Genomic DNA, 27,656 nt, shown 5'->3' on the forward strand with positions numbered 1-27,656 from the left:
GACAGGAGGTCCATACCATGAAAATAAAAGGGATATGCTGGGAGGACACCTGTGGCCTTGGCCTAACAAAGAGAAACTTGAAGTTGAATTAGGGAAGGAGGAAAATCTCCCTTCAGAGATCATGAAGGAAAGCAGTTAGAACAGAAAATAACAATGCTAGAGACTTCTGATACTTTCAGAAGAAATGGTATCCAAGGAGTGTGGGAATACCATGCATGGCTCAGAGTTCTTTACACAGAAAAGGGTAATAAACAAAGGGAGACTTGAGATGTCAATACAGGAAAGGAAGTAGTGGAGACACAGTGGGACAGAACTCCCAGCAACTTGGAAGAAACAGATGTGACACTGGGGGGAGGGGTCTATGGTCAGGAGGGAGCAGGCCTATCAGAACCCTGTGAAAGGAAGGGTTGTGTGCACAGGAAAACATCTGGAACAGAGGGGACGTGTGCTGGAGAACATGCAGTGGTGCACACATAGAAAGAACATACAATGTATGGTCAGAAAGGAGTAACACAGATCTCCCAGTTAGGAGGATCTGGGCAATGCTTTCCACATAACAGGATGTTCAATGGGCAGAAAGTGATGGAGATTGCTGATAGGGAACTCTCAACTCCCTAGACATTTATAAGATAACTTAATTCCTACTGACAAATTCTAACTTTAAGAACATGACAAATTCATGTTCTGGACTTCATTTTAAATAATGAATAAGTAGTTGGTACAGTACTAAGTGAGAGAGGAGCATTGTGGCACAGTAGGTTAAGCCACCACCTGCAACGCCAGCATCCTATATGAGTGCCAGTTCACTTCCTGGTTGCTCCACTTCTGATCCAGCTCCCTGCAAATGAGCCTGAGAAAGCAGCAGAAGATAACCCAAGTGCTTGGGCCCCTGCACCCACATGGGAGACCAGGAAGAGACTCCTGGCTCCTGCCTTTAGTCTGGCTGTTGTGGTCATTTGGGGAGTGAATCAACAGAAAGAAAATTCTCTCTCTCTGTAACTCTGCCCTTCAAATAAACAAACTAAGTCTTAAGAAAAACAAAATACAAAAAACTTGGGAGAAATTACAATGTTAGCTTGATATGAAAGATAACAAAGAAAGGGCATATGAAGCATGGCTAGGTATATGGTCAAGAGGCTAGACACATGGCTAGACCAGGACAAGAGGCCTGTTGATAACTGTGCCCTGGCACACGCTGCATGGGTCCTGGGACTCACTAAGAACAAGCAACTGGTGATTGAGTTCCTGTAGTAAGAAACTCTGACAATGAACATAGTTAAAGAGAATGAAAGAAATGGACATGATGGAAGGATCACTATGTGACAATATGATTAGGCCATACATACTTATGAGGGTACTTCAAAAAGTTCATGGAAAATGTAATTAAAAGATAAGTTTGGGGGCTGGCACTGTGGTGCAGTGGGTTAAAGCCCTAGCCTGAAGTGCCAACATCCCATATGGGTGCCAGTTCTAGTCCTGGCTGCTCTTCTGATCCAGCTCTCTGCTATGGCCTGGGAGGGCAGTGGAAGATGGCCGAAGTCCTAGGGCCCCTACACCCATGTGGGAGACCCAGAGGAGGCTTCTGGCTCCTGGCTTCAGATCAGCACAGCTCCATTGTGGCCATCTAGAGAGTGAACCAGCAGATGGAAGACCTTTCTCTCTGTCTCTACTTCTCTGTAACTCTTTCAAATAAATAAAATCTTAAAAAAAGATAAGTTTGGTGCCCCCAAATTTTTTGAAACCCATGCATAGTGTTTTCATAATGTGTTTTCCATGAACTTTTTGAATATCCCCCTACACATCCTAGTACTCTAATGCATCACTCAACAATGGGGATCGGTTTTGAGAAATGTATGGCTGGGTGGTTTCATCACTGTGTGAACAGAACAGAGTATTGTTACGAAACCTGAGCTATGGTGCCGCTAGACCATATAGTGTTATGGACCACCATTGCATACGTGATCCATCACTGACTGAAACACAGTTATACATTTTGGCTGCATACTTGCACATACATATATCAGGGGATAATTAGAAAAATAGAGATAATTTCTTTTAGACCAATATAAAAGAAAATGTCCCCAACAGTTAGTGCTGGGAATTAGGAGCCCAGGAAGAAGCACAATGACTCTTGTTATTTGGCTTGCTGGAGATGGGGGATTTCTACCTAGGGACAAAACTGGATGGTTGGCCAGGTCCTTGACTATCCTAAATTCTCAGTTTCAATAGAAAACTCAGCAAGTGTCTCACTACAGTAACTATAAGAAGTGTTTGGCTGTCTTTGGACAAGTATTAATAGTTTCAGTTTTCAGGTATATTATGGGTTAAAATGAATTTTATAAATTAATTTGTGAACATACCCATTAGATTTAGTGATCTAAATGGAGAACTGTGGACATGATGAGTATGTAAGTTAGGGACTGTTTGCAGACAGAGGTTAAAGGAGGTATTATATTAACTTTTATGGGCATTCTCTGTAGGATTTGCTATTTGAATCCACCAAAAAATACCAACATATGAGGGATTTTAAACTTGGACTCTATGAAGCTGACTTTCTGACGTTTGGTTTGATGGCCTGTTGGACTCCAGCTCTTAGATTTGACTTTAAGAAACTAAGCTGTAACAAAATGTTTATATCACAGAGTTAATTCCCTTTTGCCTTTGCTCCTTTTCTGGTAGAACTGTAAAGAGCGCAACTATATGATTTATTAGGAGCCATGGTGCTGGCAACAGGTATCAAAATCAACAATCATGAGGTTCATGAATGTGAAGCATTTTAATGTTAAACTATTGGATACAGCAAAGTTTATGATGGACCAGGATCACAATGTATCCAGACCATTATTGACAGAAGGAAATGCCTGCTATGTCAAATTTATGTGATCTCTTCCCAGGATTTCTCTGCTTTCCCTCCCATCCCTCCTTCCTGCCTCTCCTCACTGTTGCCTTCCCAGGAAAGTTGCCCTGACCACCTTCTTTGAAACTGTAGCCGCCCTCTCATATTCCCTAGCCCAATTCCTTGATTTTATTTTTCTCTTCTCACTTTCTAATATACTATCTAGTTTATTTGGGTTTGCTTTTTGCTTTCTACTCCTACTAGAATGTAAGCTCCATGAGAAAAGGAAGTGCCAGCTCTGTGGAGTCACTAAGGTCTGAGGCAGGATCACTAGGGTCTAGAATTGTGCCTGACACAGAGTAGATGAAGATGCTCAGTACAGATCTGTTGGGAGGGCAAAACAGCACTGTGTATCATGTAAGCAAGGAATCCTATGTGGACATGGATGAGCTGTGTGGCCTTTGGCTGGTTATGTAACTTCTGTGCAACAATAAATTGAGAAAAGGAAGATATTTCTTCCCCTTTCTCCACTATGGTGTGAGGGTGACAAATACATAAGAGCATAGTAGAATGAGACAAATAAAATGAAAATGCTGTCTGTCAGGCATTAAAGCAACCACAGCAGCCCTTAACAAATATCACCTTGAGCAAATCTAACTTTTAATTAATCCCAAGTGGCAACCCTATGCCTCTATGGTTATAGAAAATATGATTCTTCAAACACAATTTTGATCCTTGCCAAATACTTTTCTACACATATATTGCTGTAAGTAGGCCAGTCAAGTAGAATCGAAATAGTTTTTCAAACCAAATCCTTGCAATAGCCAAACTAGCATACTAAGCAAACCCATGTATTAGAGTCACCTTTAAGGACCACCTCTTTCTGACCTGGGTGGGAAGTTGTCTTCTGGGGATACAACACAACGTAATGGGCAAAAGCACTGGTGGTGGCAACTTATTGTTTGGGTTCAAATGCCACCTTTGCCACCCGTCAGGTGTCCTGGGCAAGCCATCTGGATTGTCTGGCCCCAGTTTACTCATCAGTAGAACTGGGGTGATGTTAGCACTTAAACATCATTACGTTGTTTTGGTGATGCAATGAGTTAAGGTGAAAAACATTCATGAAGCAGAGCCTGGTATATAACAGTATATAGTAAAAGGAGCCATTCTTACTAGGAGGGAATGCAGAGGACATTCAGTAAACTGAAGTTTCTACCAGATGGCTCTCTGCAAGTTAGTCTGGTTCCTAGAATGCTAATACTTACAACAATGTTATCTAAAAATCTAGACAGGCATTCCTTTCTCATTACTAATAATATAAATAAAAGTCATAAATTCAATGAAGATAAGTTGCCTTGATTTTCTTTGTTTAGGAATATGATTTGCTTTTAAATAAGGGTGAGAGATAGGCAGAAGAAAGTTTCTCTGATGAATACTATTAGCTTTTTAACAGCAGTCTACAGTTGTCATCATGAAGTACATATTTTTGGTTAGGATTTTAACCATTTTCTCTTTTTTTTCATTAAGATTTTTTTAAATCTTCAGTTTATTTTATCAAATCCCCAAGTACTCAGTACTACAGTTTTAGTTACATAGAATATTCAACAAAGAAGCAATTCAAGGCACATTTTTGAGATTATACACACACACACATATAAATACTAGTTATTTTCTGTTTATTTACAAATTATCTAGTCTCAGATATCTGTTAAAGCAAAAGAAACAGATTAAGACACAAGGATGGCTGGGGTTGGCAGGGGATCTGATTTGCCTGAAATACATTTGTACACAGTGATTTTCCACTCTCGTCCTCCACTCCCTGTGTCCACTCATAGCATTTATCATCAGTACTTTACCTGGAAGGAAAGTTCCATGCAGGCAGGAACCTTCTTTGCTTATCTGCTTCCATAACAGTGCCTGGCACACAGCACATTTCCAGTGTGGACAAACATAGACTCTATGAAAGGGGTTTGTATTCACCTGCTTTCCTCAGGTCAGGCTACCTCTCAGGTGCGTGGGTAGTTGTGCACGGACACTGACGAGCTTGGGCCAGTTGAGCAGATGTAAGTATTGATAAAAAGGGTGCATTCAAAGAAAAAGAAGGGTGGCCAAAGGAAATGAGAAGAAGAGGGGGCAAAACACAGGGGGAAAGTCAAGGGCAGCTTTTGTAAATCAAGGAATGACTACTGGGGAATGTCAAATGTTGAAAAGATTGAACTAGATGCAAATCAGAGTGTGACATGGAATGTAATGATTAGGAGGCTTGGAATAGCCTCAGTGGCTACTGGATACAAAAACAGACTGCAGTGGAAAAATGAATGAGAGTCTGGGAGTCAGTGGAAGCAGCAGATATAGATTGGATTTTCAAAATATTTGGTCTTGATGGCAACAGATCATGGAAGTTGGAGGAGTAACTCCTTAGAAAGAGTGTTTGCATCCTTAGCTTGGGTTAATGCAAGTATATTTAAAGACCCAGAGGAAGGATTCTCATCTGTCCCAAACAAAACAAAACAAAACAAAAACTGATTATGTAGGACAAAAAGCATAATCCATATTTTGAGCTCTAAAGATGGAGACGGGATGAAACCTATAGCAAAAGTGGGACTGAAAAAGGAGATAAAAAGCAACAAAGAGGAGGAAGTAGGTAGAAAAGAGGAATATTCTCCTGCCCTAAAACCTAACAGCCACACACTGAACAGCCTAAACCAGAGACCAAGATACTGGTAGCTTTTTGCTTTAAAACAAGGCCAGAGAATTGGAATCTGGGCACAAACCCAACCTACCTTATGGGATGAGATTGTTTGGGCTTAATTGGGGATCCAAAAATAGAGGTGACTCAAAGACCACCGAAACAGGCTAGAACACACTCCTTATCTCCCACAACAGTAAAGGTACTATTAAAATGGCACTAATGAATCAGTGTTATATACTACCTACCACCTACTAAACATTCTTACAACAGAAACTCAGATCAGGAAAAACAGCGACCGCTGGGTTGCAGAACACAGTAAGATCAATTTCACTGCTTAAGTTTTTGAAGAAGAAAATACTTTTCCCTTGATTTTTTTTCTGAATTCATTGATTTTCCTCTAGATGTGACATCTTTCTTCAATGTGAAAAAAATTAACATTATGATACACTTTGTTTCAAAATTTATAATACATTCCAAATATCTCAGCAGTAATTTAAACTTTAAAGGTGACAATAAAATACTTGATCATGGGAAAATGTATAACAAGTTGTGAAATTCAAGTAAAACATTAACATTATGAGTTGAAAACAAATGGTACAATAAACATAGCAGGCAAATTCACAAAACAGACAATAAGGCATTTAATAATTTTGGGGGTTTTTGATAAAGTTTGGTAGTCCTTAGGAACTAGGGATGCAGTATTCACAAATAACTTCTCAGAGCTAAACTTATATAAAATTCTGTGTGAACAGGAAAAGAAAACAAAGAAGGACAGACTATTCTCACTCTTAATAAACTGGAATCACACAAAATAACATTGAATATTATTTTAAATGGCTTTTCTTAAATATTCAGGGTTGGCGGAAATGTATCAGAGCCTCCCTGCTGCTAGAATAATTAAAAAGAGATAAGATGGAAAGAGGAAGGAGAAGTCCTTGTAGATGTCTTCTATACTTTAAGGAGAGAAAGTTTAGCAGCCCGGAGGCAACCAAAGGGCAAGAGAGGTACCTGCAGGGACTTCTATCAGAACCCTATCTCCATCCTGAGTAACCACAGTAACTTGAAGAACTAGTTTCCCCCAAGGTTCAGGAAAATACGAGAAGAAGGCACTTAAAATGGCTACTGTGGCTCCACACAAAACTGAAGAGTGAGGGAGAACAAGATGTCCAGCCACGAACTAGAAGGTGTCAAGAATCTCCCTGAAGCACATTAGAACTCAGTTCGTGCCACCCCCTGATTCTGCAGATGAGAAAACCAAGGCGCAGAGGGTGAATCTCACTTGCTCAAAGTCACAAGGCATCTTGATGGTGTCCTCAACACTTGTCTGTGTCATCCCACTGTCTCCTAATCCAGGAAGCCACTCAGGACTGAAAAGAACCCAGCAACCAAGAGATCATTACTTTTCCCTTAGCCAACTCTCAATTTTTTCCCTATATTTTTATTATAGAAAATGTCTAACACCTGTAAGTAGAGAGATAAGAATAATAAACCCCCTGTACAATGATTAATTCATGGCTGATTTTCTTTCTTCTATACTCTCATCCATCTCAATCCTCCTACAGGATTATTTTGAAACAAATCTTTAATATCATAAAAATTAAATGCTCAGAGAAACTATATAGCTGCAAATGTAGCAGAGAGTTTTCCTCAGGGAACTGTGATGTCCTTATTCCACGCCCTCATGCCATATGTAGTATGCGTTAGTTTATTTTGAAACTAAAGGCCAGTCTTATCTCAGTGCTCTGACCAGCAAGACACTCCCTGTGGCCCTGTACACACACTCACAATGTTGGGCTGACACGGCAAGGTATTTCGATGATGGTATTGTTTGGGGCAGTAAACTAAGTATGAAGAGAAACAACCTTTTATGTTCAACAAAAAATCTACTGACACTGAGTACTTGTTTAAATTGGGCTTAATTAAGGCCTGAGATTTAAAGGCAATTTCTTATACGAGTCCATGTGAAAGGCACTAAACAATGTAATTCTTACATTGAACAAATCTACAGGTTATATTAACTGAAAATACAGCAATAGGGTTACTGCTTCCTAGGAAAGAGAGCATTTATGTGTCTTAAAAACATGACATGAGTTTAAAATGAAACAACAAACAAGGCAACAGTTTTCTTACATACAGCTATTGAAATCTTGCCTACAGACTAAATACAGCAGAAAGGACATTTTTAACAAGTTTTAATTAACAAATAAGACTGTGCTACTAAAAGGAGATACTTAAAACAGGTAATTGTGTGTGTCTGTACAAGAGAATTTTGCTACCACAATGTTGATGAATAATATTACCACTTCCAGTTCTGTACTATTTCACATCCCCCTACTCATAAGTCCAATTTTATATGAATTTATAAATATAAATTTTAAAAACATTAGAAAGTCAAAACAATACAAGAGGAAGTCTAAGATGTTTTCCATTAAATGAGGTAATATCCCTTAAATATAGATTTTTTTTTGCTGAAAAAGCATCTTGAAAAATATAATATTCTATTTGGAAACATTTTAACAATTTATCTTAGTTTATAACACAGTTATGAGACTCATACCTGCTGAAGTTTCTCTAAATTTGTCGCTGGTCTTCTTTTTCCTCCATTTCCAAGGCTTAAAGATTTTACCGATGGTGGATAGTTTCCCCTTTCTCTTGAATGGAGGTGTTTGGGAACCTGCTGTGGGGCCATCTGAATTTGCTATAGAAGCTTTGTCCAGTCCATCAACTGTTCAGAGAAAAAGAAAGTCAGAAGAAGGCTTCAGTCAAAGTTTGTAACAACAGCATCCACTTCATCCTGGCCTGTTAACAGTAAGCATGCCTACTCTCACGGAATCTCACGTAACGTTTATTCTGTCCCATTTTACAGCTGGTAGGAACCTCCTGGTATCAATCAGTAAGTCAATCAATCAGAAATTATATTCTTAGGTAATCATTTTGGGGAACCAGAAAAGAAGCTAGAGCCTTACATGACAGGTAGGGCCAGACACACAAGAGCCTGTGAAACGCAGCCGGATCCATCCGCAACAACAGCATCAATATTTCACGCAAAATATTCTAAGGATTCCTGAGGTAGGATGTTCCTCCAGAGACTAGTTTGGCATTGTTAGCAATGAACATTACAGTTACAGTGTAGTTAAAACCATGGTTTCCCCTTCACAAAATATAATTTGATGCCAGGAAGTAAATGCTATTTTTACAATGCCAAACTATCTTTTGCCTCTATTACAAAAAAAAAAAAAGTTGTTATGTTTCAAGTAAAACGATAGTTAATACTAACAAGATATATGTGGAAAATATGGGCACTGGGTATGACCAAACAGATCTTTGTATGCCATTATTTTGTTGATTAGAAAAAGGGTACAAAAATCTTAAGTTGTCTTGTACTATGTTCTAAGCAATAACCTATATTAACCCAAGTAATATAGTTTAATGGCAAAGAATCGGAAGCATCTGAGAAATGGATAAACTGGTCTTATTCATTCAGTGAAGTAGCACTAAGCAATTAAAAAAGAAAAAGAAAGAACCATTGATAAGACAGGAACACAAATGCAGCTCAACACTGTGTTTAAAAAACCACATAGTAAAGAGTATATGTTGTGTGGCCCCATTTATAGAAAGTTCTAAAACCGGTGAAATAAGTTTGTGGTGGAAAAAAGGAAAGAAAAGGAGATGAAATAGAAAGAACAGTAGTTTCCTCTTGGAGCGAAAGGGAAGCAGGAATTAATGGAGAAGGGGCTCAGGGAACTTCTGGTTGTGATGGAAATTATCTCCATAATGGCTGAACTACACAAGACTCTTCTAATTGTTTTTATTTATTTATTTGACAAGTAGAGTTATAGACAGTGAGAGAGAGAGAGAGAGACAGAGAAAAAGGCCTTCCTTTTCCGTTGGTTCACTCCCCAAATGGCCGCCACAGCTGGCGCTATGCTGATCCAAAGCCAGGAACCAGGAGCTTCTTTCTGGTCTCCAATGCGGGTGCAGGGGCCCAAACACCTGGGCCATCCTCCACTGCCCTCCCGGGCCACAGCAGAGAGCTGGACTGGAAGAGGAGCAACCGGGACTAGAACTCGGCGGCCATATGGGATGCCGGCACCACAGGTGCAGGATTAACCAAGTAGCCACGGCGCTGGCCCCAAGACTCTTCTAATTTTATTTATGATTGTGTGTATTCCATTTCATGTAAAATTTATCTGAGAAAAAAGCATAAGCAAATGGTTAAGTCTGATGAAAGATATGTTGAAGTATTTGGTGGCTAAGTCTAGTAATAATCGTGAAAAAACTGGACAAAGAGATGGACTGGGTAGATGGAAAAATACACAGAGAATTAAAATACAGCAAAAGGTTAAGTGTAGAACCTAGGTGGTGAACATCTGGGGGTATAATTATTTTGTCTTCTCTGTATTTTTGAAAACTTTCATAGTAAAATCTTGGGAAAATAAAACAAATAAACCCAAAGACTTAACAGCAAGGACTTGGGCTTCTAGGAAGATGGAATAGATGTACTCTGTCCTACTCCTCTTGCTAAATCCAACTAAGCAAATACTGGATGTCTCTCTCTCTCTCTCTTTTTTTTTTTTTTTTTTTTTTTTTTTAAAGAATTAAAGACTCTGGACTCTGTAGGGCAGAGAGAGAGAGCCCATCAGTCTGGGACCTCACAACCCAGGAAACAACATGGCGCTGTGATGCGCCCTGGTTTTCTGTTTGCCTTATACATCCACATCTACAGCTGAAGTCAGCAACCCCGAATGCCAATGCAGCAGAGATCAAAAATGCCTCAAGAAAAGCCTGCCCCTCTGCAGCCATGGGAATGGGACTGGGGCAGCAGCAAAAGCAAACTTTCAGACAATAACCATCACACACCACAGAGCACATGGTGGCCTTCCACGCTAGCACAGCCCTCCACCCTCACGAGAAGCCAACGAAGAGTCCTAATAGCGCTGGGGAGTGTGAGAGGAAACCAAGTGGGAGCCAGGCCCTTCATGTCTGCCTGCTTGCACTGAAGCACCCGCCACGGTATCAGTGGAGACCACCAGAGGAGCATGGCGGTCTGACCCTTCCCAGCAATAACCAGGTACTTTTTCTTTCCCCCCAGCACTGGGGTGGGATCAAACCACTGTTCATGAGGAACAAGGCCATCTCCACTATGGCGTCAATGGAAGGCCTAACATACAGTATGTCAACAGAGGACAAGCAGGAAACCTGGCTTCTTTCTTCCAGATGGGAATGACAAGGTGGCATCTACTGCTTCCTGCACTGGAATGCCAATCAGAACAGAAGGTTTCAATAAGAAACAATACAAAAATGTCCATGTTTCAGTCAAAACTCACTCAGCATACAAAGAACCAAGAAAATCTCAAACTGAATGAAAAGGGATAATCAATAGATGCCAACTCCTAAAGCCTTATGAGCTCTCCTCCCAACAAGTACGCTTCTTGTGTACATGAGAACCACTCTTAACTTCAGGTGCTATTTGGACAGATGTACCCAGAGTTTTATGGGAAAGTGAACTGAAGACCACAGTTCTGCACTGACTGATTCTGAACATGGTTCCCAACTCTACTTTCAGTCACAAGGCAACAGAGAGAGAGAGATGGGCTGATTTCAAACTAAAAATAAAGATGTAAGTTTTTTTTTTTAAGATTTATTTATTTATTTGAAAGTCAGAGATACAGAGAGAGAGGAAAAGACAGAGACAGACAGACACACACACACCCCCCAATGGTCAGGCTGAAGTCTGGAGCTTCATTTGGGTCTTCCACATGGGTGCAGGGGCCCAAGCACTTGAGCCATTCTCCACTGCTTTCTAGGTGCACTGGTAGGGAGCTGGATGGGAAGTGAAGCAGTCAGGACTTGAACTGGTGTTCATATGAGATGCCAGTGTCACAGGCAGAGGCTTTACCTGCTATGCCACAATTCTGGTCCCAAGACATAAAATTAAGCTGCTGTCTGAGATGCTGCATCCTGTATGAGCACCAGTTTGAGTCCCAGCTGCTCCACTTGCTATCCTACTCCCTGCTAATGCACCTGGGAAGGCAGCAGAGGATGGTCCAAGAACTTAGGACCCTGCCACCTACTGGAGACCTGAATGGAGTTCCAGGCTTCTGGTTTCAGCCTGGCCTACCCCTAGCTGTTGCAGTCATTTGGGGGAGTGAACCAGTGGATGGAAGATCTTTCTTTCTCTCTCTCGTTCTTTCTCTCTATCTCCACAGATCCAGTGCCCTGACACTCTAAAAATTCTGTGTTCCCTCTGAACCAATGAAGCACAGTCTATTTTTCTCCTGAAGATAAAAATACATAAAAAATAATAAATTCCCTAGATGACAGCAAGTGGTAAGTGATATGGGTAATTGATCAGCAAAAAATGAAAGCCTTCATGTTAAAATTCATAGCTGCATAAGAAATTAACTGTCACTGTCTTTCTTTATTGTACATTCACATTTATATCTTAATCTGAACTCTGCAAAGGGCCCGGCCAGTGCCAATGGCCATCGCAGTGTACAGACACTCACATACTCCCTGTATCCATCTGTGGTTTTAAAATTGTTAAGCTATTGTGGTAAACCATCCTTATAAGTTGAAACCATGAGGGCACATTTGGCCAAACTGCCATTGAACTTTTCCTAAATCATGAATGTGAAGGGGACTATCTCCTGCTTTTGAGTAGTATGAGCAGAATATAAACTCTTCTTTTCTCTAGACAGTATGGTGGTGGTAACATTGATACTTCTACAATTTTCCTTTTGAACCAACTTATATTATAATCTTTTTGAGGGGTGGGTGTTTAGGCAAGTGGTTAAGATACTACTTAAGCTATCATTTGCAACACCAGCATCGCCATATCAGATGCCAGTACAAGTCCCAGCTTCTCTGCTTCTGATCCAGCTTCCTGCAGGTCTGTCTGGGAAGACAGCAGAAGATAGTACAAGTGCTTTGGTCCGTGCCACTCACGAGGGAGACTCAGATGAATTCCCGGCTCCTGGTTTCAGTCTGGCCCAGCCCTGACTGTTGCAACCATTTGGAGAGTGAGTCCCACCATCCCCGTGCTTTAAAAAAATAAATAAATCTTTAAAAATGACAACAACAATAAAAAAAAAAAACAGAATCCTAAATCCCATATTGGAGTATCTGGATTTGAAATCCAGCTTTGGCTCCTGACTCCCACTGCCTACTAATGCAGACCCTGGGAGGCAGTGGTGATGACTCAAATAGTGGAGTTCCTGCTGCCCACATGAGATATCTGTATTGAGTTCCCTGTTCCTGGCTACAGCCCAGTCCAGTCCTAGCCATTTTGGGAATTTGGGGAGTGAACCCAGCAGACAGGAACTCTCCCTCTCTTTTTTCTTTTTTTTTTTTTTTATTTATTTATTTTTATTTATTTATTTATTTTTTTTGACAGGCAGAGTGGACAGTGAGAGAGAGAGACAGAGAGAAAGGTCTTCCTTTTGCCGTTGGTTCACCCTCCAATGGCCGCCGCGGCCAGCGCGCTGCGGCCGGCGCACCGCGCTGATCCGATGGCAGGAGCCAGGAGCCAGGTGCTTTTCCTGGTCTCCCATGGGGTGCAGGGCCCAAGCACCTGGGCCATCCTCCACTGCACTCCCTGGCCACAGCAGAGGGCTGGCCTGGAAGAGGGGCAACCGGGACAGAATCCGGCGCCCCGACCGGGACTAGAACCCGGTGTGCCGGCGCCGCAAGGCGGAGGATCAGCCTAGTGAGCCGCGGCGCCGGCCTCTTTTTTCTTTATCTTTCTCTCTCCCTCCCTCCTTTCTTCTTTCCCTCTCTCTCTCTCTCTCTCTCATTCTCTCACTTTCACTCTCTTTCCAGAAAAAAAAATTTGGAATTTTCTATAAATTCTGTCACTATATGTGTAATTATTTTTGAATTTACATGTAGACAAGAACAAATTACCAGGTAAATACTGATAAAAGTTGAAATTTTCTGTTTTCAATGTTAATTTTGATCTACTCACATGTTATCAGAGTGACTATTTCATCAGAACTTTTCTTTTCACACTAAGACCTATATTGCAAAATATACTATATTTTGAAATACAGTCCCTGGATACTTGAATGCAGATATTTTAAATGACAAAGCTCAGTCTCTTAATCCCACTAAACCAAGCTGATACCTCACAGGACTTCCCCGCACCAACTGGTAAGAATCCAGAGAATGTATGCCTGTCTTATCTTTCATTTAAACAGAAATTTATCCGTTAGGCAGTCCCAGTGCAAATGTCACCACATAAGGCTATATGATTATCACATAAGATAAATTATAGGTTTGAATAATCTTCCCTTTGAGATCTGAGAACTGAATGATGGGAATTCTAAGGGAGACTGTATCTGGTTAATATGAGTCTGTGTAGTATTTAATATTTACTAGTTATATAGTCCTTAGATGTCCATTTTTCTCTGCACATAATTACATCAGTCACTTGCAGAGTAACACAAATGTGGCACAGTATTCCACTGTACAAGTTCTATAGCTTAGATATCATTTAGAGAACTTCAGGGAAAGTACCCCTAGTGTTGACTGTGTCTAAGTGGATAACCACTGCTTGAAAAAAGTCGGTGGCAATGTTGGTCTCAACTTTCTTCTAAGTATCCTTAAATATCTGAAAGTTAATCAGAATACACTTTATTTTTTTGACAGGCAGAGTTAGACAGTGAGAGACAGAGAGAAAGGTCTTCCTTCCATTGATTCACCCCCCAAATTGTGGGGAGCAACTCGGACTAGACTAAGTTACTGAAATTAAGACTTATTCTATGCATCTGCTCTCCCACAATATGGCGCTGGGAGAGGAGTAAACAACTTTTACACAGCTGCCTCCAGTTCGACCAATAACCTGCAGGAGCTGATCCTGATTGGAGGAGAGCAGCGTACTCGGCGTGTGGGTAGCAGAGTTGGGATTGGTGGAAGAGGACTATAAAGGAGGAGAGAGACACCATGCACCAGGAACATCTAAGGGGAACATCCAGATAACATCTGAGCAGCCCCCCCGAGGGAGCCTGCCGGCAGTGTGCCGCTCCCCCGCGGAAGTGGGGGAAGTGGCAGGGGGAACCGCCCCTCCACCGAGGTGGAGGGGTCGGCAGCCAACCCAGGAAGGACCAGCAGCAAACCCGGGAAGGGCCGAGCAGACAAAAGAACAGCGCAGGGTCCTGTGTCGCTCCTCCTCGAATGGGGGAGCGACACCAAATGGCTGCCATGGCCGGCGCGCTGCGCCGATCCAAAGCCAGAAGCCAGGTGCTTCCTCCTGGTCTCCCATGCAGGTGCAGGGGCCCAAGCACTTGGGCCATCCTCCACTGCCTTCCCGCGCCACAGCAGAGAGCTGGCCTGGAAGAGGAGCAACCAGGACAGAACCAGCGCCCCAACTGGGACTAGAACCCAGGGTGCCGGCGCCACCGGCGGAGGATTACCCTATTGAGCCACGGCACCGCCCGAGAATATATTTTTAAAACCCAATAATAACAAAAGCAATTAAAGATAAATCATGCGTGGTAAACAATGCTTTATTCACACTCTGCTATGCTAAGTGTACATTTTAAGGAAATGCAAAAACAAGCAAACTGACCTTCCTTTCCTTAAAATACATTTTCTTGGCTATTTTCCTTCTGACTTTGTAATTTGTTATGTTTGTGCAATATTACCACTATAGATTTTTATTTCTATTACAGTTTTAATGTTTTCATTATAATTCTGCCACTTTATCCTTTAAAGACCACTAAACATATTGCAAATAAACATAGAAGAATGCTTAAGATGTAAGTTTATTTCCCACATTTACTTCTCTTCCTCAACTGAAAAACAAATGCCTTAGGATATGTGCTATCACACACAAGGGCATACAAACAATTTCTTGGCACAGCACCAAGTAGGTAATGTGGTCAGAGTGGACTGGGGCTATGAGCTGTCACAGAGGAGAGGGGATCCTGGGTTGGGTGAACTCTCTTCCTTTTGGGGAGTCAGACAAGTGGCTAGAGGAAAGAAAAAGAACAGAGGTCTCAAAATGTATCACATTTATGCAGGAGTACAAGTCAGAAATTCAGAAGCTGCTGAACACATATTTACTGTGATGTAAAAAAAGTAAATAAATGGCTGATGGATGGTGGGAGCCAAGTTTCGCATTGTGGGAGAGAGGGTTGCAAGTAAACAAGGGAGGAAGCTAGAGTGACCAACGTGGCATTGATTAGAGTTGAACACATTTTTTGAACTCATGTTTGGCCAAATAGATATATTGGTAGATGGATAAACTATAGACATGTGTGTATACATGGCTTAGTGTACACACATGTATCTCCCAGCTGTGTTCTCAGAGGGCCTAGAAAGAATAACATGCCAGTAGCAAAGAGCATACCGAAGTGCTTACATCTTGACTTCTAAATAGTCTCCAGTATAAAGGAATCACATCTTATTACAGACATGGCATTTGGGCCATAGAAAATATTAGATTAGGCTTGCACAAATTCACAGTGCCTGAAATTAAGGACATACTTGAAAAATAGAATGATAGGAGCATGTTAAAGGGACACAGGATGGCCAGCGCTGTGGCACAGCAGGCTAAACCATGGCTTGCAGCACCAGTATCCCATATGGGCACTAGTTTGAGTCCCAGCTGCTTCTTTTCTGATCCAGCTGCCTGCTAATACACCTGGAAAGCACAGAGGGACAGCCGAAGTTCTTGAGCCCCTGTACCCATATGGGAGACCGAGAAGAATCTCTAGGCTCCTGGCATCAGCCTGGCCCAGCCCCAGTTTTTGCAGCCATGTGGGAAGTGAACCAACAGATGGAAGATCTCTCTCTGTCTCTTGTTCTCTCGCTCTATAGCTCTGCTTTCAAATAAATTAATTAATTTAAAAGGGGTGGGAGGTGGAAACAAAGAGTCAATTCAAAGAGTTCCCAAAGGCCAAAGCTGGAACAATCTGAACAACAAAATAAGTAATACAGTATTAGATTATAACCCAGAGTAGGAAATCAATATCTATGAGTCTATACTTATATAAGTAAATATTGAATAAATAAATACACATGGAAAAAGACAGAAATCCACACAAAAGAATTTCAAAGAATTTGTGTAAATACTCCCCTCACAAAGAGAAGCTTGAACTCCCCACTACAGAAATGTCAGCCATACACAGTGATTTCCTTCCAGAATACATTACATGAAGAAGGAAGGAAGCAGAGCAGAAGGCTGACAAACACCACCTCCGTCAGGGGCTCATGGTTAACATCAACAGGGATCAGCTGTGTTGACAGTGGGTACCCTTGATAGGCTGTTATGAGAATGATACTTCACAACCCACAACCCCACGGTGCCCAAGACAACAACAGACAAAACCAAACTGAGGAAACAAAAATACCTAACTAGTACATCTGAAAAATGTCCAGATCATTAGAAACAAATCTGAGAAACTATTAGAATAGGAAAGCAAGGAGACATGAGCACTAAATGTAATGTGGCGGGACTGTTGTTACAGGTTAACCTGTCACCTGGGACACCTGCACTCCATGGAGGATGGCCAGCACTCTGTTTCCAATCCAGTTTCCTGGAAGGCAGGAAATGATGGCCCAAATACTTGAGCCCCTGCCATGCAAGTGGGAGATCCAGATGGAGCTCTTGGCTTGTGGCTTTGGTCTGGCCTAGCCCTGGCTGTTGCCAGCACTTGGGAAGTGAATCAGCGGATGAAATTTCTCTCTCCCTCTCTCTCACTCACCTTTCAAAAAAGTCACTAAATATTTTACAGAAAAAAATGTAATTTGGTTTCCTGAATGGAATCCTGGAATAAGAAAAGAAACTAGGAAGAATTTAGTAAAATCCTAAGAAATTGGGGCCAGCGCTGTGGCGTAATGGGTAAAGCTGCTGCCTGCAGTGCCAACATCCCATATGGGCACCGGTTTGAGACCTGGCTGCTCCACTTCCCATCCAGCTCTCTGCTATGGCCTGGGAAAGCAGTAGAAGATGGCCCAAGTGCTTGGGCCCCTGCACCTGCGTGGGAGACCCAGAAGAAGCTCCTGGCTCTTGGCTTCGGATCGGCGCAGCTCCGGCTGTTGCGGCCAATTGGGGAGTGAACCAGTGGATGGAAGACAGACTCTCTCTCTCTCTCTCTCTCTGCCTCTCTTTCTCTCTTTGTGCAACTCTGGCTTTCAAATAAATAAATAAATCTTTTAAAAAAAATCCTAAGAAATTGTGGAGTTCATCTAATAATAATGTAAAATGATTGTTCCTTTATTATAACAAATGCATCATTGACACAAGATATTTAACAACAGGAGAAACTAAACAAGGAGTATCTGAACATTCTCTATACTATCTTTTCAACTTTTCTGAAAATCTAAAACACTCCAAAAAGAGAGTATTTCACAATGTGGCATTAGCTGGCATGGGGGATGGGGGGCAAAGGGTGAAGATTTTGGAGATTCTCCCGGCACAGGGCACTGTACTCTGAGTCCTTGAGGACATTGACTTTTATCAGAAGGAAAGATTTCTGTTCAAAGAAATTTTAGAAAGTAATATGGGGACCGGCGCTGTGGCATAGCAGGATAAGCTGCCACCTGCAGTGCCAGCATCCCATACGGGCACCGGTTCAAGACCTGGCTGCTCCACTTCCAATCCAGATCTCTGCTGTGGCCTGGGAAAGCAGTAGAAGATGGCCCAAGTCCTTAGGCCCCTGTACCCACGTGGGAAACCTGGAAGAAGCTCCTGGCTCCTGGCTTCGGATTGGCCCAGCTCTGGCCGTTGCAGCCAATTGGGGAGTGAACCAGTGGATGGAAGACCTCTCTCTCTGTCTCTACTTCTCTCTGTAACTCTTTCAAATAAATAAAATAAATCTTTAAAAAAAAAAAAAAAGAAAAGAAAAAGAAGCTCCCGGCTCCTGGCTTCAGATCAGTGCAGCTCTGGCCATTGAAGCCAACTGGGGAGTGAACCAGCAGATGGAAGATTTTCTCTCTCTCTCTGCCTCTCCTTCTCTCTGTAACTCCTTCAAATAAATAAATAAATCTTTAAAAAAAATAAAGTAGTATGATTCAAAGCTGCTCATCTTTTTCTCCAAAATCTCCCCTTAATAAGAAAAATTTTCAGTTCCCAAAATTTTATCACCAAGAGAACATCTACAGGACATCAAATTACTATTTCAACACTTTTTATTTTTTATTATTTTTTTTTTTAGAATTTATTATTTATTTATTTATCAGAGTTACACAGAGAGGGGAGAGGCAGAGAGAGAGGTCTTCCATCAGCTGGTTCATTCCCAAGATGACCGCAATGGCCGGAGCTGTGCTGATCAGAAGTCAGGAGCCAGGAGCTTCTTCCAGGTCTCCCACATGGGTGCAGGAGCCCAAGCACTTGGGCCATCTTCTACTGCTTTCCCAGACCACAGCAGAGAGCTGGATCAGAAGAGGAGCAGCTGGGATTAGAACCGGCGCCCATATGGGATGCCAGCACTGCAGACCAGGGTGTTAACCTATTGTGCCACAGCGCCGGCCCCTATTTCAACACTTTTTAGTGCATGGCAGACCCAAATAAAATGGCCTTCAACATCTCATAAAAGGGTAGGCAATGGGCCCAGTTGCAGATGGCATCAGGGAGTTTCATCCACAGTCACTGTGAGACTACACAGAGAGAGGGGATTCCAAACTTACTGCACAGCACAGTCATGCACACACACAGGCCCTCTGCTGTACTGCCAACAGAGGAACCAAACCGAGCATGAAAAGGTTCCGTGTACTTTATTTTTTAATCAGTGAAGTGTTTTCAATAATCTTATTGGGAAACTAGATGTCATTTAAAGGGATGAATTTTTTTTTAATTTTCAATGTATGCATATGAAAAAGAGAATGGGGAGGAGGCAGAGACTAAGAGAAATCTCCCATCCATTGGTTCACTTCCCAAATGCTAAGGTCCCTGGGCAAGGCTGAAACCAATAGCTGGGAACTCAAGTAGATGGGAGTAAAGTATTTGGGCCATCACCTGCTGCCCATAGGGTATGCACTAGCAGGAAGCTAGAATCAGGAGTGGAGTTGGAACTTGAATCCAGGCATTCTTATATGGGATGCAGCCAACTGAAGCATCATCTTAACTGCTCACCAAAAGCCAGCCCCACATAGGACTAAAATTTACTACATAACAATTGAGGATATATTTCCAAACTCATCCTTTATTCCCTTGAACTAATGAGGGTGGAAGAAGAATGGAAAAATTTAGAAACAGATTATCCCATAACTCCTGCTTGTGTGAAGGTCCAGTGAGTGGCACCTGGTCATGAATTATTCACTGACCTGCCCTGGGGTTCATTCTCTCCTGAATGCTGAGGTCATTGAATACTTTATAAGTAGCACAAATAACAGGGGTTAATATTTAGGGAGTATGCACTGCGTGTCAGGCACTGTGCAAAGTATTCTGCCTGCATTAGCTCATGCTAATTTTTACAATAGTTCCAAGACAGGTACCATTATTAATCCCATGTCCGAGATGAGAAGACAAGACTTACTAAGATTGAGCACCTAACCCAGTATCTGACATATGTGTATGTGTTTATTTATCCACAAAGATTAAATATTTTTTGAGTAAATAGTGGATGAACAAGTGAACATCAAGCAAGTAGCAGAGCTTGGATTAGAAATCACATTCTGGGGCCTGGTGGCATAACAGGTAAAGCTGCTGCCTACAATGCTGGCATCCCACACGGGCACCAGTCTGAGTCCTGGCTGCTCAACTTCCAATCCAACTCCCTGCTCATGTACCTGGGAAAGCAGTGGGAGATGGCCCAACGTCCCTGCACCCATGTGGGAGACCTGGATAGAGTTTCAGGCTCCTGGTTTTGGCCTGGCACAGAAATGGCTGTTGTGGCCATTTGAGGAGTGAACCAGCAGATGGAGGATCTCTCTTTCTCTGTCTCTCCCCCTCCCTCTGTAACTCTGCCTTTCAAATAAATAAATATATCTTTAGAAATCACATCTGCCTTCCTGTAAAAAACGGCCCTCTTTACCACAAGGCCAGCTTTAATTCAGAGTTTTGAACTCATGCTATTTGGGCCAGTATGATGGGGGTGGGGTGGGGGGGAGAGATGATTCTTGCTCTTAAAGCACTCAAAGCATGGTTGGGGAAGAGGCCATTATCATAGTTACTGATAAACTCAAGAACAAAGATGGAAGCCCAAGTAGCCCAGGGGAGGGAAACACAAACTCCGGAATATGTCCCAGGGAGTGGGAGACTTGAACTGGAACCATAAAGATGAGTATACTACCAGGTGGAACTTAAAAAGAGAATGGTCCACAAATGAACAAATCAAGCACAGCTGACCTTTTAAAGTAACGCTGAGAAAAACTTCTTATCATAGTGCTGTGCTCATAATACACACGAGACATATCTACAAAAATAATTTTTAAAGGCAAAAAGTCACATCCTTGAATATATAGTACAGTAAATGTGAAATGCTTAAAAAGGAACTAAATTATAATTAAGTATTTTTGGGGACTGGCACTGTGGCACAGCAGGTTACAGCCCCACCTGCAGTGCCTGCATCCCATATGGGTGCCAGTTCGAGTCTTGGCTGCCCTCTTCCAATCCAGCTCTCTACTATGGCCTGGGAAAGCAGTAGAAGATGGCCCAAGTCCTTGGGCCCCTGCACCCACATGGGAGACCTGGAAGAAGCTCCTGGCTCCTGGCTTCGGATTGGCCCATCTCCGGCCATTGCAGCCAATTGGGGAGAGAACCAGCGGATGGAAGACTTCTCTCGCTCTCTGCCTCTCCCTCTGCCTTTCTTCTGTGTAACTCTTTCAACTAAATAAATCAATCTTTTAAAAATATCGTGGAGCATTTACAAAAAAATTTGAGGTATAATATAATATACGTGATACACACTATCATATACACAATAATTTGGTACAGGCATCCACCATCCAGACCAAGGTATTGACCACTGCCAAGCCTCATAAAACTTCCTGTGCTTCTTCCCAATTGGTACCCACCCCTCTCCTCCACCCTCCCAGATAACCACTGCTGCATCATTGTTGGTTAGTTTTACTGCTCTTGAAATTCAACTCAGTGGATTCAACAACATATTTTTGTGTGTCTTTCAATGTACATTATGTCTATGAAATTCAGTCACAGAGCTTATTGTAGTACATGAGCATTTCAAAGCAAATCAACCTAATTTCAAAATCAAAACACCCCATTTAGCAAGGTCTCAGATGATAGAGTACTTGAAAATGATGAGCTTATTTAAACCTCTCATTTTGGGGAAGGATAGCTTTACCACTTTCTTTACCTGGAAAATGAAAATACTATCTCCTTTCACTTACTATGTTTCTGAGATAACTAATAATCTACCTCCCTACCATCTATTGAGGTTGACCCAAAGCTTAAGCAAGATTAAAAGTGGAGAAGTAGTTTATTTTCTGTAAATAATGACACCTTTATATGCTTTCTTATTTGAGAGGCATAGAGATGGGGGAGAGACAAAAAAAAAAAAAATGGAAGAGTTTCCATCTTCTGTTCATTCCTCAAATACCCACAAAGTCAGGCCGGGCCAAAGTCAGGAGCCAGGAATTCAATCAAAGCCTCCCTCATGAGGGGCAGGGACCTAACTTCTTGAGCCAGCTGCCTCTCAGGGTACACATAAGCTGGAACTGAAGTAAAGTTAATCTAGAACCAGACACCCTGGTGTGGGATGCAGGCATCCTAGGTGGCATCTTAGCCATTAGGCCAAATGTCTGCCCATATATAGTCTTCCTATGCACATTATAGCATGCAGTTCTGAGCACTTTATATTACAAAAGCACTGCATACAGTGTTTTCCATTGTGGAAACAATCATGTAGAATACAGAAGTTCACATTATTCTACATAAATGAATGCCCTCAATATGAGAACGTGTAAACCTAAGAAGATTGTATGCTTTTGAAATTGTTAACTTGCCGGCTGGAGCTGTGGTGTATTGGGTAAAGCTGCCGCCTGCAGTGCCGGCATCCTATATGGGCACCAGATCGAGTCCCAGCTGCTCCACTTCCAATCCAGTTCTCTGTTATGGCCTGGGAAAGCAATGGAAGATGGCCCAACTCCCTGGGTCCCTGCTCCCAGGTGAAGACCTGGAAGAAGCTCCTGGCTTCTAATCAGCACAGCTCCAGCCACTGCGGCCAGTTTGGGAGTGAACCAGCAGAAGGAAGAGCTCTCCCTCTCTCTACCTCTCCTTCTCTCTCTCCGTGTAACTCTAATTTTCAAATAAATAATAAAATAAATCTAAAAAAAAAAAAAAGAAAAAGGAAATGTTAACTTGGTGGCAGAGCAAAAGTCTAGATTATCTGATTCCTCTGTCAAGGCTATTCCCCCTCTACCAGGCTGTCTTCATGGGACTGATAGTTAAACTCATAGAGAACCAGCAGCACCTCCTAGCAACTCTAAAATAGCAGTAAGAATCTGTAAAACAAAAAGCAAAGACATTGCACAATCAGGACAGGCAATAAATCTAGTTTATTGTTCTGGGGTTGTGACCACACAATTGGGATGGTGAACTGAAAGCCAAGAAGAGATCTGGATCCCAAATCCAACTGTGCTACTTAACTAGCCCTGTGACCTTAAGACCCCATTTTTTTTTTTTTTATTGCTGAAATTAGGAGAGTAGGTTAAATGATCTCTCAGCTCCTTTCCAACTGTAAAAATTCTATGATTCTTCACACTGCTGTATGATGGATATATCTATCTTACAGGTCACATTAAGAGCTGTTGGAAGTGCCTTATGAAAATTGCCTCATGGCCGGCACCGCGGCTCACTTGGCTAATCCTCCACCTGCAGCGCTAGCACCTCGGGTTCTAGGCCCAGTCGGGGCGCCGGATTCTGTCCCAGTTGCCCCTCTTCCAGTCCAGCTCTCTGCTGTGGCCCGGGAGGGCAGTGGAGGATGGCCCAAGCCCTGCACCTGCATGGGAGACCAGGAGGAAGCACCTGGCTCCTGGCTTCAGATCGCACAGCGCGCCAGCCATAGCGGCCATTTGAGGGGTGAACCAACGGAAGGAAGACCTTTCTCTCTGTCTCTCTCTCTCTCTCACTGTCTAACTCTGTCAAAAAAAAAAAAAAAGAAAAGAAAAAAAAAGAAAATTCCCTCAGTACCGAAACCCTGTATGGTAGGTGCTATTAACATATTCAGAATTTGAAGTCCAGTGAGATCAAGCATCTTGTCCAAGCTCACACAGCTGGTAAGTAGGACACAAACTCAGGTAATTTACTTCCAGAGTGTCCTGTGTACAAAATGAGAGGAAGGTAATGGGTAGAAGTAGATCTCTATTTCATGACAATGTAACAATTATCTTAATGAGTAATAATTCAATTTATTCTAGCCAGTTGTGCAGACTGATCTGAAGAGTGAAGACAAGCGGTGTTTTCTCTCTAAAATAATGCTCAGTATCATCACAGTCAATGTCATACTGGTTGCAGACAAAGTATATTTTTTGCTTTTTATTGACTGTAGTCACTTGATGGTTTAGAATCCTCAATTACTGTAATATTAATTTTAGAAGATTGATACCATCAATTTTTAAACTTGTTTTTCTAACAGAGGCTGCCATTATTTTTAAACCCCCAAAGGGAAAAGCTACTAAAGACTTCCATCTGCCTTGCATGCACTAACAGAGAATTCCAGAGTTTAAACTCACAGCCACCAGGCCTACAGAACGAGAATGTTTGTGCAGCTGGATGACATCCTGATTCACTGAACAACATCCCCTAGACTTGCTACAGGATATTTAACAGATTAAAAAGGTTGCTCAAGTCCGAGGTTTAAAGAAATTCTCATTAAGAAAGGGGTCACTTTGTAAATGGAAAATCCATTTTAATGTAAACAAATGCATTTTAAGTATTGAATACCACTGTTATCACCATAGGCGAAGGGTGCTCTTCATGAACACATATGATGGCTTGACTTAGAAATAACAAGAAGATTGCTGCAAGGATAAAAACAAGACAGGAAAAACTCTCTACCTTGCTCCCCTTAGATGCTAGTCATTTCCCACAACAACTCCAGAGTCTGTGGTGGGAGCAGGTCACGGTACGTGGAGTGTGTGCTGTGTTTCGGAGAAACATTCAGTGTCTCCCCAGTGGACAATGAATCAAGTGAGAGGGAACTTCATCTCCTCCATGTTAGAATAATGATCACCCTGTTTATGCTCAGCAAACACAGGGGGATGAAATTTGAGGGGAGAAGCTGGCAGGCCGTCTATATAAACTGCAAAATAAAATCCAAGGAAATATCTTTAAGTAAGTGACTAAGTTTTGCTTCAGACAAAATTGTGAAAAATATCCCACAGAGGACAAAGGTATCAGAAATACTATTAAAATAGCACACTGAATCTGAACCAAGATCTTTAAGTCTAAATGCTCAAGGAAAAATGAGAGCCCTGAGAATCTGTACATACTGTGACTCTCCCAGTCACTACGTCCAACAGTCCACCAAGTCCCTAACTAAGCCTGGTATCAGTGGACAGACTGGTAGCCACACACGGGATTCTAACCTGTTTCTCCAAGGCAGAGATGAAATCTTCAGGCACACACAATAGAATATATGATGTTGGGAGACAAATCCCACATCAGTGAATTCTGTCAGTCAGTCATACAGGTGTCACCAGGACAATGAGCCCTGTACCCTGATGGAAAAGATGAATGGATTTGAGGACACTGCAGACAAAGAAAAGGATGCCAGCGCCAAGCAACAGGTTAAACTGCTCTGAGATGTCTGAGTTCTGCTTTGAGTCTCAGCTACTCCACTTCCAATCCTTTTCCTGCTAATGTGCCTGGGAAAGCAGCAGATGGTGCCCCAAGTACCCCTGCCACCCACGTGGGAGACCTGAAATGGAGTTCCTGGCTCCAGGCTTCAGCCTGGCCCAGTCCTGGATGCTGCAACCATTTGAGTAAACCAGCAGATAGAAGATGTCTCTCTATCTATGTGGGGTTTAGGTATATGTGTGAGTGTGTGTGTGTTACTATGTTTTTCAAATAAATAAATAAATGAAGCAATAATTTTTTAAAAGAGAAGGGTACTAGAGAAGTCATAGGGAACTCTGCAAGAGCATGGTAAGATGTCAAGAGGAGAGAAGACTTGGAGGAAAGACCTTTAGTTCAGACACCATGAACTTCAGGTGTTGGCAGAACATTCGGGGAAGATGTCCAACAGCCAGCAATGTATTACTGGCATACTAACAAGAGGTTGGAGTTAAGTTTATTTGGTGGAATCTTCCAAACAAAAGCAGCTGTGGAGGGCCAGGGGAAACTCTGAGAGAAGGATTACACTTAGGAGCAAGTGGGCTTTGCGCAACAAAGAACCTTGAACTTTTTTGGCACTGAGAATGATCAAGTCAAGGAAAAAGATTTGTTAGCTCTTTGTCTTAAATTCATCACAAAATGTGAAGGACATTCAGGCACGTTTAGGGGCCAAGGAGAAGGAGCCTGCAGGGAGGGGAAAGTTGAAGATGCAGGAGAGGAGGGCTGAAGAACCACACCAGCCAGGAGGCCAGACCAGCAGCATGGTGACTGCGTGGGGACTGAAGTCCCTTGTAACAGCAAAACATGCGGGGGACAGGGAAGGCCTGAATGTCATCTGGTGAATATGAAGAGGTGAGCAGGAAGCTGGGAAAAGACTGCAGCAAAGACACATAAAGGAGCACTCAGCAGGCTGGCATGTGCTTCAAATGAGGTTGGGCACAAAACTAAACAAAACAGGTGGGAAACAGCACTGGGGAGCTGACAGAATGACAATGCTGCCCACGCCAGCAGGGGCAGAGGAAAACACAGCCTCCACTAAAGAAGCCAGGCTGCCAAAAAGAGTTGGGTTCTAGACAAACTAAGGAAGATGAGGAGTTAGCAGGACAAAAAAAGATGAGGATAGGTGCTGGTGTTTTGGTGCAATGGGTTGAACCTCTGATTGAAACTATTTGTCCTCAGTGAAGTGTCTTTTAGTTGTATCCTAAGCAGCAACTGTGTGTTCTCCTGAAATATGTGTCAGTAGTGCCTTTGCCATTCTTATGTATGTCAGACCTCCTTCCTGCTAGCTTTGATCGTTTTCCAGTTTCAAACTCTAGTGTGTGTTATGTTATCTCGCAAACTACGTGGAATGCTACAGGAGGGTTCTTTTGGAAGCAGTTTTCTCTGTGTGAAAAATCTAAAGGTCTGCTCAAATAAACTGTAGCCTTGCCAGGCCAGGCTGTGCCAGGGATTGCCACACATTTATCCATGACTTAATTGTTCTTTTTGTGAATCTTAATGAAGGACCCTCTGTGACCTAGGTACGGTATGGGGACATTGCCAGGAATGAAACCCATTTTGTCCTTGTCTGTAAAGGAATACTAATCCAGTGGCAACACTGATTATTTTTTTTTTTTCATATATTGGAAGAGGCAGTCTTTTTTATCTCTACTCACTTAATAACAATAATAATTAAAAGCCACTCTTGTGGCTTCTGGAAGAGATGGTGAATTGCAAAAAGCTATTTCTGAGGTTTGGTTACAGGGTCTTCCTTACCATTCTAGTACACATTTGAAGTTCATTCCTTCAGGCCAGTACTGAAAAGCCGAATAAAAGTGATATCAGAAAAGAATTTGGAGGAACCTAGTTGGCTGGATGGTGCCCTGACTGCATTCAGAGGCTGGCCCACGTGGTGTTATCCCAAGTCCTGCTGCTACAACTCATTTTCTGGAATGTTTGCTTGACACACATGACATTTAAAGGAAAGAAACCAAACACACCATCTTGCAAGTGGGATATCCTCGTTGATTCTGTTGCAGAGAAAAGAAAGCAACACTAAATGGATCATTATTATAAAATTACTTTTAAAAAAAAAACCTGTGGGATTGGTTCTCTCTAGAGAATTAGGTGTGCAAACTAAGGAATGTTAATCCTTTGCTTTTCAGTGACTTAAATGGCCTCCTGTTGAATTTAGACAGGGGTTTCTACCTTTTAGGCAATGTTCAGAAAGCACTGAATAAGTCCCTTTAGGCCAGTCTCCTCAAGGCACACACCAACAGAGTCGGATGACACTTACACAACTCACCACAAAAGCATCCATTTTTAGGAAGAAAATGGCTTGTTTTAATTCTCTAGCTATTTGGCACCCTTGTAGGACTCAGTGTATGAATAAAAAATAAGTAGTTATTTTA

General features: G+C 42.2%; 1 protein-coding gene across 19 annotated transcripts in view; it reads right to left on the bottom strand.

Moving 5' to 3' along the window:
* Positions 1–27,656, bottom strand: part of PHACTR2 (phosphatase and actin regulator 2) — a 324,330-nt gene that overhangs the window by 95,710 nt on the left and 200,964 nt on the right. For all 19 annotated transcript variants that reach the window (XM_051854253.3, XM_089333678.1, XM_089333675.1 and 16 more), the window contains exon 2: positions 8,086–8,253. In XM_051854253.3, coding sequence (XP_051710213.1) covers positions 8,086–8,253 — 168 coding nt within the window. The remainder of the gene's footprint in view (positions 1–8,085; positions 8,254–27,656) is intronic.

Source organism: Oryctolagus cuniculus, chromosome 5 (genome assembly GCF_051225735.1).
Source record: "Oryctolagus cuniculus isolate XC-2025 breed Fujian yellow rabbit chromosome 5, ASM5122573v1, whole genome shotgun sequence".
Lineage (NCBI taxonomy): Eukaryota > Metazoa > Chordata > Mammalia > Lagomorpha > Leporidae > Oryctolagus > Oryctolagus cuniculus.